At 43.1% G+C, this 14,698-nt stretch overlaps 2 protein-coding genes across 4 annotated transcripts in view; one reads left to right on the top strand and one right to left on the bottom strand.

The window, feature by feature from the left end:
- LOC135512752 (voltage-dependent calcium channel beta subunit-associated regulatory protein-like) overlaps positions 1–4,866 on the bottom strand; it is a 57,298-nt gene extending 52,432 nt beyond the window's left edge. For all 3 annotated transcript variants that reach the window (XM_064935094.1, XM_064935093.1, XM_064935096.1), the window contains exon 1: positions 4,776–4,866. The gene's annotated coding sequence lies outside the window, so the exon portion shown is untranslated. The remainder of the gene's footprint in view (positions 1–4,775) is intronic.
- Positions 4,867–6,283: 1,417 nt separating this feature from the next.
- Positions 6,284–11,202, top strand: atp5f1d (ATP synthase F1 subunit delta). The gene is made up of 5 exons (XM_064935092.1): positions 6,284–6,517; positions 7,457–7,610; positions 8,916–9,004; positions 10,403–10,546; positions 11,068–11,202. Exons 1-4 carry the CDS (start codon positions 6,401–6,403, stop codon positions 10,523–10,525), a joined length of 483 nt encoding a protein of 160 aa, XP_064791164.1. The 5' UTR covers positions 6,284–6,400; the 3' UTR covers positions 10,526–10,546; positions 11,068–11,202.
- The last annotated feature ends 3,496 nt before the right edge of the window (positions 11,203–14,698 follow it).

Below are 14,698 nucleotides of genomic sequence, written 5' to 3'. Positions count from 1 at the left end.
AGCAGTATCCATTACACATAGATGACCTTTTCACAGTTTTAGCTGGGGGTCAAAAGTTCGAAATAGACCTCTGCCAAACCTACTTACAGATGCACATGGATGAAAAGTCAAAAGGAGCTGCTGACCATCAAGACACACGGGGCTCTTCAGGTATTGTCGTCTACCATTTGGAATCACAAGTGCGCCAGTGCTGTTCCAGAGGGTGACCATATCTTGAGTGGATTGCCGGGAGTACAATGCCACCTGGAAGACATCCTCATTACTGGAAAGGATGAGAACCATCTCCAGAACTTGGAATCTTCCTTAAAGAGATTGAAGGCCTACGAGTTCGTAAGAACAAAATGTGCGTTCTTCCAATCGGTTCAATACCTCAGTCACATCAGGTGTGACTGGACTTCACAAGGCTCCATCCAAGGTCAAGGCTATCGTGGATGCCCCAGCTCCTCAGATACTTTATCCTGAGCTTGGAAACAAAACAGAAGTCACTGCATCAGTTGCTTTGTCAGGACAAAACAATGTGAGGAAGCATTCGTCAAAAAGCAAGGAAATACTCCTGAAAACAGAATTACTGACACACGGCGACAAGTCATTGCCCATCCAACTAGCTTGAGATGCTAGTCCCTAGGTTGTGGGAGCAGTCGTCCCATATCATGCCTTCAGATAAAAAGAAGCCGACTGCGTTCACATCAAGGACATTAAAGAAAGCAGAAAATACACAGCTGGAACGGGAATCTCTAGGCATCATTTTTGGAGTGGATTTCACCAGTATCTGTAAGGGAGGAAGTTCAGCTACACTCCTTTGCATTCCGCTTGCAGAATGTGTGCTTTGTTCTTGTCAGCACACACACACGACATCAAGTACCGTAAGGCAGAACTGCATTACAACACAGACTGACTCTTCAGGTTACCACTACATGTGGTCAAACCGGAGTCACATCTACCTCAGACAAGTGGAAAACGCACCAGTCACTTCAACACAAGTGCAGAGAAACACCAGAAATCACCCGGTGTTATCTGAAGGGATGGACATCAAAAGTAAAGCCACATGTAATGCTCCAGAACTGAACCCTTACCAGGAGAACTGAGCTGTCAGTACAGTCTGGTTGTCTGCTGTGGGAGAGGAGTCATCATTCTGCCGTCGGTGAGGAAACCAGTGTTGCAACAGCTAAACGGTTTGCATGAAGGAAATTGCACAAAGCTACTTCTGGTGGCCTGGATTGGATGGAAGCATTGAGGAGAAAGCAAAAACATGTTCCTCATGTACTTTGTGAACCTTCTGACCTCAACTTGCATCTCTTCATCCATGGGATTGGCCGGAGGAGGCATGGCATCACATAAGTGAATTTTGCAGGTCCATTCAAAGACAAAATGTTTCTCATGGATGCTCATAGCAAAATGGCCAGAGTTTGCCATCATGAGGTCTACTACTGCTGAGAAGACCAGCAAGAAGCTTGTAGAAGAAGTGTTTAGTCGGTTGAGAACCCCACGCCAACTCATTAGCGACAAAACGGACCAGAGCTAGTGTCCCAAGAAATTGCCACATTTCTACAGGTGAATGGTGTACAGCACATCAGGTCTGTACCGTATCCCCCCCCATATCTACTAACGTAGACTGCTATCCTAAAGGATCACCTATCCTAAAGGATCACCCCACATGCAACCACCAAAGCTTCATCTGCATCACTACATATGGAGAGCTATGCACAAACTTACTCAAACCTCTGAATATAAAGGATACAGTGTGACAGCAACAGGAGAGTCAATTCAAAAGTCATGAACTAAGCGCAAAGGTCAGGGCTTTGAATCCGGGAGAAACGCTCTTAGGTAAGAACTACCTCAAAGTACCAAAGTGGGTTCCTGCTAGTCATCTGGAAAAGGCACACAGATCAGTTACTATTGAGTAAAGCAACGCCGACAGAAACACCATTTGGGAGTGGTCCAGAACTGTTACTGGGTGACACCCTTACCCAGCAGTCATCACCTAGGGGCTCACAGTCACGTTCTTAGGACACTAAGTCACACAAGCGTGTGATAAGACTAACACAGATTTTTATTTCATCTTTATTTAACCAGGTAAGCTAGTTAAGAACAAGTTATCATTTAGAACTGCGACCTGGCCAAGAAAAAGCAAAGCAGTACGACAAACAGCGTTACACATGGAATAAACAATACTGAACAGTCAATAACACAATAGAAAGTCTATATACAGTGTGTGCAAATGGCATAAGGAGGTAAGGCAATAAATAGGCCATAGTAGTGAAGTAATTACAATTTGGCAAATTAACACTGGAGTGATAGATGAGCAGATGGTGATGTGCAAGTAGAAATACTGGTGTGCAAAAGCAGAAAAGTAAATAAAAACAATATGGGGATGGGGTAGGTAGATTGGGTGGGATATTTACAGATGGGCTATGTACAGCTGCAGCGATCGGTTAGCTGATGTTTAAAGTTAGTGAGGGAAGTAGGTCTCCAGCTTCAGCGATTTTTGCAATTCGTTCCAGTCATTGGCAGGAGAGAACTGGAAGGAAAGGCGGCCAAAGGAGATGTTGGCTTTGGTGATGACCAGTGAAATATACCTGCTGGAGCGCATGCTATGGGTGGGTGTTGTTATCGTGATGAGTGAGCTGAGATAAGGCGGAGATTTACCTAGCATAGACTTAGATGACCTGGAGCCAGTGGGTCTGGCGACTAATATGTCGCGAGGGCCAGCCGACTAGAGCATACAGATCGCAGTGGTATTAGGGGCTTTGGTGACAAATTGGATGCAGTCTGAGTAGAGTACTGGAAGCTATTTTGTAAATGACGTCGCCGAAGTCGAGGATCGGTAGGATAGTCCGTTTTACGAGGACATGTTTGGCGGCGTGAGTGAAGGCGGCAATGTTGCGAAATAGGAAGCCAATTCTAGATTTAATTTTGGAGGAGTTTACACCTATGTCAGCGCCCCAGTCCAAAGACATGGTTGTTGGGAGTCAGCTTGACCGTTGTTACGCTACGAGAGATTGGTGGGTACCTAGATGCTTGAACTTGTAAAACAGACTCAACAGTTAATGTAGGAGGGGAGGAGGTGGTGTATTAGGGTTGTGCCATTTGCACCTCCACACTTACTGTAGTTCTAGACACAGCGCATCATGTGTTGTAATGAGTACTTTCTAGATAAATGGTTTAAATTATTTAATCATTGTAAAGATGTGGTTATGAAACCCAGGGGCGTCATGCACCCCAAAAATGTAAGGGGCTCAAAAAGCTTCTGGATCCGCCCTTGAGACAGCATTTTTTCACCACAACCATAAAAAAAAATGTTTTTTAAATCTCACAGTAGAATAGTGTTTCATCCCTCCAATAGCATTTCAGACACTTGTAGAACCAATGCCAAGGTGCATTGAAGCTGATCTGGCTACCTGGGCAGCAGGTAGCTGAGAAGTCAAGAGTGTTGGGACAGTAACTGAAAGGTTGCTGGTTCAAATCCCTGAGCCAACTAGGGTAGAAATGTGTCACTGTGCCCTTGAGCAACACACTTAACCCTAAATGCGCTAGATAAGTGTCTACTAAAATGTAAGACACTTTTAGTATTTCCTTTATTTAGTAAGACATCTACTATAATTTGATTGATAGCCAGCAATGTCTTCTTGTTAATTAGTTATGAGGTTGGGAACATATCTGGGCTAGCTAAAAGCAACTTCATAAACTTGCTAGTTGTCAAGTATTATTATATTTACATTTAAGTCATTTAGCAGACGCTCTTATCCAGAGCGACTTACAAATTGGGTAAGATGTAAAGTAATTTGTATCGTTATATGTAACAGGACAAATCTGAGGGGGGGCACACATCCCTGTGCCCCCTATGGGTATGACGCCCCTGATGAAACCCACAAGACAGTCTCACAAGCAAGGAAAACCTGAACTGTAACATCACTCAAGCTGGCTTTTATAGGCAATACACTAAAGATTATAATAAGAAAGCCTCAGTCAATGTATGTTGTATTTCCATGGTACTGTAGGATTCCTACGAATTTCCCCTCTTTAAGATGCATTAGACTACAGTAACTCTCAAAGTGTGAAGCAAACCCCATGAATGTTTACTGTAATTTAAGTAGCTTACTGTAAAACCCATGCATGCAAATAAGCCACCTACCATGTACAGTTCACCACGTCTGAATGCTGTTACATGTATAATGATGAATCATGTCTGATTTTACAAGTTGACTGTTCAGTTGACTGCTACTGTAAGTCAGTAGGAAAACAAAATTACAGCCTTTTCTTGCTCTTTGAATCCGCTGCATTCCTCATAAACATTGCAATAAACCTTCGAAAATACTTTGAATTCAAAATGTTTTCCTTTGTTGCTATAAAAAGCACATCACTTCTTAATGGGTTGTCTCTGTATGGATCCATCTCATGCAATTTCATTTGTACAGTCCAAGACGTTGGGATGAATTTGCTGTGATCAACAGAAAGGTGTAGCGCTCGCTCCAAATAATAGCCTATTCTAGAAGAACGCGTATCGGTGCGTGCCTCATGTTCCACAGGCTCTTCCATTTCGTTAAGGGTGTTAAGGAGCGCCTGCTCTAGAAGCGACTATTCCAATTACATTGATTTCCTTCCATTTACACAAATACATAATTATAGAAAAGCTTTCCTTACACTGCAAACTGTTTCCATACGGACTATCTGCAATATCTGCAGACTTAGGCTGGTATTCAATGTGCAACCGAAAAGCTACGGGTTGATGTTCCTCACAAACATGCATGTGCAAAAGAAACTGAAATGCCACTCACCTAATTACAATTCAGGTGGTCCATGTATTGAGACGTACAGTAGGCAGAAGCCAATAGCGCCAAACCTTCGCAGAACACTGTAATGTTGCTTTAACAGCTAAAACTATTTATGAATGAAACCCTATGCTTAAGACACACCCACCACCAGTCAGAGACGCACCACGTGACGTAAGTGATTGACGAGCAGGTGGAGGCGCGTGCTGAAGATAATCAGCATCTCCCCCTTCAATTCAAGTATTTGGGGGTGATGTTATTATGAATAGGCTTCTCGTGGAACATAATGAAAATAGGTAAACCTAAATTCATAGTATGTTTGGAAAGAAGAATCGGTTCATTAATTAATTGAAGAGGTATATACCGATCCACAAGATGAAAAGTGAATAGGTCTTCTGGATGATAAGGTTATGTTCTGAACATTCTTATGTAGTAGACTACTTTAATGTAGGGCATTTGAGCACCCATGGTGGGTAGGCCTACTTGCAGCTCTATATTATTTACTAACATCTGGTAAGACAGATCAGTAGGCTATCACAAGCTAAGACAGATCAGTAGGCTATCACAAACTAACTCCTGCAGAAGCGAGGCCTGTGATTAAAAATAAAACAAATTAAATATATAGGACAAAACACACATCACGACAAGAGACAACATAATACTACATAAAGAGAGACCTAAGACAACAACGTAACATGGCAGCGACACATGACAACACAACATGGTAGCAGCACAAAACAGGGTACAGACAACATCACAAAGGGCAAGGAGGTAAAGACAACAATACATCACGCAAAAAGCCACAACTGTCAGTAAGTGTCCATGGTTGAGTAGTTGAATGAAGAGAATGAGGTAAAGCTGTCCAGTTTGAGTGCTTGTTGCAGCTCGCTCCAGACGCTAGCTGCAGCGAACTGAAAGACGAGCGACACAAGGATGTGTGTGCTTTGGGGACCTTTAACAGAATGTGACTGGCAGAACAGGTGTTGTATGTGAAGGACGACTGCTGCAGTAAATATCTTAGATGGGGGGAGTGAGGCCTAAGAGAGTTTTATAAATCAGCATCAACCACCTTGATGGGTCAGCCAACACCTGATGTTCGATCAAGGATGACAAGTCTAAGCGGAATCCTTGGGACCTCACCCCACTGAAGTTGACATTTGTTGCTGATTTACTCAACCCTCTTAGGCCTCACTCCCCCTATCTGAGATAGGTTAGGGTGAGAATAGGGTTCGGGTGAGGATAGCACTAAACAACAGCTGATCATTTTTTACATTCTAACAGCGCCACACTCTGGCAGTAAAGTATGAGATGTTTCACACGACCATAAATAAGCATATACTTATTCAGGTTATTTATAATAGCAGAATATACACAAAATATGATTTATTTCATTTTAAAGATCACACTGAACGACACACTGATTTCAGATGAAACACTGAATTTTTGGATTGAATGCGTCGCTTCTGGAAAATAACTACATTTCCCTTCATGCTTTGAGCACTCATAAGGAATTGTGGGTAGGTTACCAACGTCCTTGTCCTATCAGGCGCACACTGTTTGACTGACTTCACACAAGGGCTAGGGGATTCTTTCGTTTCGGGTTGAACCTGAATTAGATTTATTCCACAAAAATGATGGCAGCAAGGTTTCTCCGTCGCTCTATTCCTGTATTGAGGCAAGCAAGATGTTACGCCGATGCACCCTCAGGCTCTTCCCAGATGTCCTTCACATTTGCGTCTCCAACGCAGGTAAGCGAATCCGGGGTTGGCAAGGCTTTTGGGCCTACTAACGTAGTAAGTTGTCTAGATCGCTAGCTCCTTCTCATTTTAATATGCATTATGAAAACCCTATGCACTTTGCTAGTTATTCATGTAAATATTACCAAAATGTATGTATATGCTTAGGCGTGGTTAAGTTAGCTTGAACCTGTCACCAGTCTTAGTTGGCGTGAACTTGTCACCAGTCTGGTGCACATAATTGTAAAAAGGGACGGTCGAGCATGGGTTTTCCAACCAAACCTACAAAGCTTGCCACTTTGACAGTCCTACTGTCAGTGTTGCCACTTGCTAGCTTTCAATTGTTAACTACTTTAGCTAGCTAACGTTAGCCACCAAAAATGTTTGGTCACAGGGCCTTGCAGTTTCTGTTATTCTGTCACCTTGAGAATAGAAAGGGAATACTATTCAATAGTTAGTAATAACGCTACTTTCTGATTTAATAACTCGTTGGCTAAGTATTCAGGCTTGTGCGGACTGCATCTTTTTAGCCACACGTATAGCTATTCTGCCAGCTATGTATAATTGAACCGTACACTTTGCGTCTGACAGTACGCTATTTGCTAGTTTCGTTGGATACATAATGTCGTACCTAGCTAACTACATAACTCAACAGTCAACTCTAAAGATGAGTTGAAGAGAGAAGTATGCACTTGCTATTTAACCTCTGTCAGGCAGTAATGGCATATTAACATCATAACTATCTGCAATGCACCAGGGCCTCAAAGTGGAGTAACATAACACCTCAGTAAACATGCATATACTTCATTAGAAACAACAATCTAGTACTGCATGCACAGATTCTGTATATTTCCACAGATTATATTGAAACATCCCACTTCAATTCTCATCTGAAAGGTGATAACAGTCAAGTACAGTAATGTCTGCTTATGTTTCTCCTTCTCCTCCCAGGTGTACTTCAAGGAGGCCAGTGTGAAACAGGTTGATGTGCCCACACTGACTGGGGCTTTTGGTATCCTCCCTGCCCACGTCCCCACGCTGCAGGTCCTCAGGCCTGGTGTGGTCACAGTGTTCAACGATGATGGCTCCGCAGCTAAATTCTTTGGTAAGATGTGGCTTGATCATGTAGATGGAATATTGGGTGGGTCTCATGACCTCTGTCGTACCTGATGTGAGAGGGGATCCTGGTTCAGAATTGCCCAACCCCTAAGCCTTTCCCCTAACCTCTCGGTCCTTGCCTAGGCTACATCTAAAATTGTTGGAGTTGGATAGGTGTAGCAACATTGTGAAAATACCACTTTTTAATCATCCTTTATGAATTGGTAGGACAGTGTCTGACCCCTGATATTTATGTGAAAAGGGACTTCAGTGGTGTCACCTTCAAGAACTGTATTTGATTCACTATGGCTAGATATTTACCCTGACCGCCATATTGTATCAGGAAATGTGGAAATACCAGTAGTGGGCCTATATGTAATTTGGATGATACTAAACTCTGGTTACTAAAAGCAATTGTTTCAAAGTGAATTAACTTAATGTAAAATGTATCAAATGGGGACAATACTTGCACATGCTTTCATTGTTGAAATTCCTATTAATAGATTGCAAGGGTCAGTTCCATATCAATATCTGGCCACTAATCTGGACTATCCAGCAGGGGTCAGCCCTGTCTCGATTTGTGGGGATAATGATGACTGTGTCCTAGCTAAATGGCATGTAGCTCACCCATTCCTGAAGTTATCAGTCTCAAACTTTGCACACCTACAGTTGCCCTCTTGTGTTATCCATCAAAATTATCTCCAGCATCCTATCTGACTGTGTGGCTATTCAAGTACATGTGAAATATGATACTACAACAATAAAAAACAGAAAACGTATGCTCTTTCTTTCTTTTTTCTTCCACCAGATCTACTGTGTTATATTCTCCTACATTCAATTAACATTTCCACAAACTTCAGAATGTTTCCATTCAAATGATACCAAGAATATGCATATCCTTGCCTCTGGGGCTGAGCTACAGGCAGTTAGATTTGGGTTTGTCTTCAGGTGGAAATTGAGAACAAAGGGTTGCAGCCATAACAGGTTAATAGATTGCAAGGGTCAGTTCCATATTAATATCTGTCCACTAATATGGACTATCCAGCAGGGGTCAGCCCTGTCTCGATTTGTGGGGATAATGATGACTGTGTCCTAGACTGAGAGATCTCACTTTTTAGTGTAACACTCAAATTGTAGGCTACTTCCCTGATTTTTGAAATCAACTAAAACAAAATGGCTACACTGAACTTTAAGAGACGCTTGCTGGTGCAGTCAGTGTATTTAATTAACTTCAATAGTGTAGTCCTACTGCTGGGTGGAACAGGTTGGTATGTATGTATGTATATTCACAGATGCTGTATATGTTTTGCAGTGAGCAGCGGGTCAATCACAGTGAACGCAGACTCCTCAGTGCAGCTGCTGGCTGAGGAGGCCTTCCCCTTGGACCAGCTGGATGTGGCTGTAAGTATCACCAACTCCTATAGACCGATGTAGTATTTCTATGGTAACGGGTGGGGAACTCTGGTCCTTGAGAACCACAGGGTGAGCAGGCTTGTGCCATCAACTAAAGTCAGGGTGTGTTATCAACTAGGCTAATCGTAGTAGCTAGTTGGAGCGTGATTCGTTTTACCAGGTGTGTTAGAGCTGGTCTGTAAGACTGGCATAGGGATGACCTCTGTTTTCTAATGCTTCAATTGTGGAAAAAGTACTCCGGTTTGTGCTCATTAATGGCTGTCCATCAGAAATAAAATGTTCGCCTAGCCTTAACTGGATGCCTACCCAATTTTTAAGAACTGCCCATCCTCGACATTCGTTTTAAGCCATTCTCTAGATTAGGCTTACAGGAAGAGTCGCGTGATTGGGAAAGCCAGGCGAGAGAGGTGTGATTGGCAGGCTCATTCAGCCCATGCAGAGCCAGTCAGTCAGTCATTGATTGATTGAAACCCAACAGGAGCCCTTTGCCAATCCCAGTGCCCTTTATAAAGACGATGTGTACAGCTCTCCTCAGTCAGACCTTTGTAAAGCTATGAAGTAAACCTTCCATGAAATGTCCAAATCCCTTCCTCAACATTAGTGTATTGCACAGCATTGGCCCAAATGTCAGTCAAAACATGTCAGTGTGTATGAAATGTCCCCAATGCCATGTTGTTCATTCACATCCACATCAGCCAATTACACACGTTCATCATAGAGGTGCTCGTTCTCTCTCTTTGACCCCGCCCAAGGAGGGCACACACTGTCAACTTGACTCCATAGAAATAGATGATTCTCCCCCCTGTGAGATAAAAATGCACAGGATGCCCTGCTGTTAATAAGGCAGGAAAGGTCAGTCACTGTTGAGTTATAACAGATGTGTCAAGTCCCCGCTGGGAGACCTTTAACTAATGTTTGGCATTTCTATGCTGTAAACACTACTGTGACAAATGGGCTTTTCACAGGAAAGAGGCAACGTGAATTTGCTATGCTAGTCTCTCTTCCCAGATATGCTCCCTGACCTACTTTTAACATAAACTGGTATATTGGAATGAGTTCGTGTCTGCCTGGAAGAATCATAACGCTCAATAGGCTATGCCCCCCTTATGTTTTTGCCCCAGTGAGCCATAACTGTATAGGTTTCTGTAGCTGGAGCATCGCTGAAGTGTCTCCCCTGACAATACTTACACCGGTCTGGCTGCCTAGCTCTGACCCCTGTCTAAAACATGATTTGCCTCAATTGGTTATTCAGTCAAATGTGAGAAATATAAAGACTGTTTGTACTGTGCTAGCATATTTAGTGTGCATGATATCTAACACATTGCATCATAGTACACATATGCAGAAACTGTTATTGTATTGACGTGTATCTGATGCCTCTCTTAGGCTGCCAAGGCCAACCTGGAGAAGGCCCAGTCTGAGATGGCATCAGCGTCTGACGAGGCTGCCAGGGCTGAGGTCCAGATCAACATAGACGCCAACGAGGCCATCGTCAAAGCCCTGGAGTAGGCCATGGGACTGGTCTCTGTGGTAAGTGCTGCAGATATGTATCTTTGTGGTGGAAAAGTGAAGAGTATATGAGTCTCGTGTCCTAGACCTTGTTGGAGTACCTTTTAAAATGCATTCCACCCATGATCATTTACTTCTTGCCGCTATCACCGATGCGTATTTCTAAAGTATTACCTGCTGTTCACACTTGCCGAGATAATCCACCACCAAGCTCCCAGTGACCAGTCATTTTTAATAAAAGGAGGAGACCTGAGGGGAGACAGTGACTTAAAGGTCGGCAACTAGCGCAACAGCCAATCGGGAGGGCAGCTCTTGCTGGCAAGCTTTGATATTGGCTAGCAACAAATGATTGACATTATGCATTGATCCACCCAGCAGGGGATCACAACGACTTGATCACTGATTATCTTGGCAAGTGTCCATCCAGAGGTAGCTTTCAAAAAGGGTCGTTAGCACACTCAATGTTATTTCTAGATTACTTGTGAAAATATTTATTTAAAGCCTGTGTACTTACCCTAATCATATTTTCTTCTTTGTTCTAGATGTCGTGTTGGTATAACAGAAATGAAAATTCTCCAACCTTATTTGTTTCCCTGCCCCGTGAAGTCAGTAACTGCAAGATCTCATGCTTGCTTTGTACAGTGGAATGAAATTACCAATAAATTTATTTGGATTTACCTGCCAGTTATTTTCTGTCTTTATGTCCCTCTTATGTCAGATTCAGTGAGTGGCATTGTGAGCCCATTTATAAGGGGAAAGTGAACGAACATTCTGTGTACAATGTGTTGCGCCTGTATTTTGTTATGGAGCTTGTTGCAGTTCTCATTTCCGCCACTTTGTGGCAGTGTTTTCACATAAACCATGGTAGGCCAGTCACAGCAAGTCTGTCCCTTTGTGGTGAGACAACCACTTCAACCAAGGGTAGCTATTATAATCACATTTTGGTTCAGCTATGTTGTGATTTATCATGCCTTATAATTAAATGATTAAAGGCACTGAATGTTATTTTTGTCCAATATTGAATTTGGTCTGCAAGCTAATTTCATCGTTGGACATTTTGTCAGGTGGTTCGCGTAGGTGTTACTCAATGACTGGGGGGGGGGTGTTGGCCGCTTTTAAAGGTCTCCATTACTCCCTCTTTGTCCCTAGGCGTGAGCATGTTTATACTGTGAGTCAATATGGTGACCTCAGGTTTCCGTGGCGCTGCCAGGAAAATTGCCCGTTTGAAACAGAATGCAGTGGCATTGAAGAAAATGCCTCTGTGTTCATGTTAACGTGAGCACTCCAGAGCTCTAATCATGTGTGGAGTGGATGCTTTCAGAGTTCCAACCACAACCGGTTTTCTGAATGTCTCGACTCTAGCCAGGTCCCATTTTACTAGTGAGCAAGCTTCTGTTAAAAGACTGGCCCCTTGCACCTTTTTAAAAAATTTTTTTTTACATTAACTCTGTCATAACCAAATTTGGACCCATGACGGAACTGTCAATTGTTTTTAAAGCCTGCTTGTTAAAATTGCTATTTAATGAGGTGCTGGCTTGTCACATCTTGAGGTTTCTACCTTGTCAGCAAACTCCTTAGTGTGCTGGCCAAAGGCAGGGGTATGTCCATAGACTAGACAGTGGAAAATGTGGATCAGTTTCTGCAGGCAGACGCAGGAAAATAACATGACATTTTATTAGGTTATTCCATGCTAAGTGTTATGAACAGGACAAAGTCATGTGATTCACAATAGTGGAAACTCCAGTTTCCATTAACATGGGATATATTTTTTAAAGCCTCCAAATCCTGTCTCCTTCCTAATCTGCCACTCTCACTGAGTCTTGTTCCAGCTGCACAGCCCCTGGGCCTAAAGGCAGAAGAGAACAGAGCAGAACCGCTCTGAACAGGCCAGGACCCGGAAGGAGATGAAACAATCCTGTCAGACACGTTTATTCCAGCTTTATTATCAGTATGTAGAAACCTGATATTGATCCAGTTTAGTCCCCTTAGAACACCTCTTTTATAGAGAAAATGTACTTGTGCTTCATCAGCATGTGGGGTGTTTGTAAATCAAACTGCAGGCTTACTCACATACTGGATGTGAGGTCCCAAAAAATGGGTTGTGGTCAATTGACACTACATACTAGTTTCTAAGCAGTGACTCCAGTTGGTGACAGTGTGGATTGAGAAGTCATCTAGAGGGGGATGCCACTTTTGGGAATTGCAGTTACTGTACAAATGATGGGGAAGGGGAGGCCATTTTGGGGGTTGTCCTGTAGCATTAGAATGAGATCCCTGAGGAAGCTGTAACTGAATCAAGTGAAGGCAGAGAACAGGGACACAGTGTTCCTATTGAGCACTTAAATGGCTCAACCATGTCACAATAACATGACTCCATAGGCTGGTTGAATGCTTTCTGACCACTAATCAGTCCCCCTCTGCTGCACCAGTCTTACTCAACTGCTATTACAGTGTCTACGCTCTTCTTATCGCGGTTAACCCAGAACTAAAATCTTGCGTCATTTGGTCAGATATCTACGCTACCGTTTATGTTTACTAGTCTGTCCCCATTAATTTTTTACGTATCTATTAATTTCAGCCCTAAAACATCTCACAAGTGTCTTCGGTATAAATGGCTCTCACTGGATACTTGTTTAACACCTATTCATTGCCTGTATTCCAATGTAGTTGTAAGGCTCAATGTATATATTCATGTACAATTACCAGAAATTTATTTTTGTATCCTATATGGCCTCCTTCACACTATCAGTGGTCTACTTGATATTTCCCTTTTGTTATTAATATTAATACCAGCCCTTCACTGTAGGAAGGTAGCTTATTATGGAAAATAACAATGTGTGTAATTATGTAACAAATTAATAAGTAAGTTTTAGAAGTGTGTAATTTGGAGAAGTTTTAAGTATCAGTGGTGAAAGTGTTTGCTTGTGGCAGGTGGTCCTTTTTGAGATGGTATTGGGAGCGTGCTGTGTGAGAGGAAATGAAAGGCCTTCGAGCATTGGTAAAATTAGAGGGTTGGGAATTTAAAAAGGTATGTTAAATAAAATGCTTTGAGGATAGTTGCTAAAGTATATCTGAATTACACACACACACACACGTCACCAACAGCGAAATCATCAACCACCAATTAGATCGGTATTCAGACACACACACACAAAAACAACAGAATTCAATCCAGGTTGTTTGTCTGTGTAGTGTGTGCTAAAGCTAGCAGACACCTGTACAGCCTGGGGCAAAATCAAGCTTGGCTGTGCACTGAGAGGCAGCAGAGGGCTGAACTGATTGAAGTACCTGACCTTTTGGTGGTTCTGTGTAAAGAGGGGGCCTGCAGACTCTCAGTCAGCTGTCAGATACTGCATCCAGGCTGGGAGTGGGAGTTGAGGCCTGACTCTGGCGCCCACGCCACTGACCCATTTCTCTTCTTCTCACAAACAGCCAGCCAGTGGACCAGCTAGGTAACGTTTCCACAAATAGGAGTGTGGGGCATTTCGGAGAAAGTCGCCAATCCGCAACAAACATCCTGCTGCTGGCTTGAGTTAATCAGCTTTGTGGCTAGGAGCAAATGGTCTTCACTCTACACAGAGAGATGCATCTCCCCGTGCTCCATTTGGCAAATCTTACCATAATTATATCTTCTATCCAACTGATTCCTGCTTATAAGCAAACACTACGTACATACCCCAACCGTACGTACATACCCCAACCAGAAGCCATTGATTACAGGCAACACCCTGCATCAAGCTAAAGACTAGAGCTGCCGCTTTCAAGGAGCGGGACACTAATCCGGACACATATACGAAATCCCGCTATGCCCTCAGACGAACCATCACACAAGCAAAGCGTCAATACAGGATTAAGATGGAATCCTACTACACTGGCTCTGACGCTCGTCTGATGTGGCAGGGCTTGAAAACTATTACGGACTACAAAGGGAAACAGACGCGAGCTGACCAGTGACGCGAGGCTAGCAGACGAGCTAAATGCCTTTTATGCTCGCTTCAAGGCAATCAACACTGAAGCATGCATGAGAGCACCAGCTGTTCTGGATGACTGTGTGATAACGCTCTCGGTAGCCGATGTGAGCAAGACCTTTAAACAGGTCAACATTCACAAAGATGCGGGGCCAGATGGATTACCAGGACGTGTACTCAAAGCATGCGCCGACCAACTGGGTCT

Source organism: Oncorhynchus masou, chromosome 24, assembly GCF_036934945.1.
Source record: "Oncorhynchus masou masou isolate Uvic2021 chromosome 24, UVic_Omas_1.1, whole genome shotgun sequence".
Classification (NCBI taxonomy): Eukaryota; Metazoa; Chordata; class Actinopteri; order Salmoniformes; family Salmonidae; genus Oncorhynchus; species Oncorhynchus masou.
Note: the sequence above shows the minus strand (reverse complement) of the source record. Positions and strands in the feature narration are given on the sequence as shown.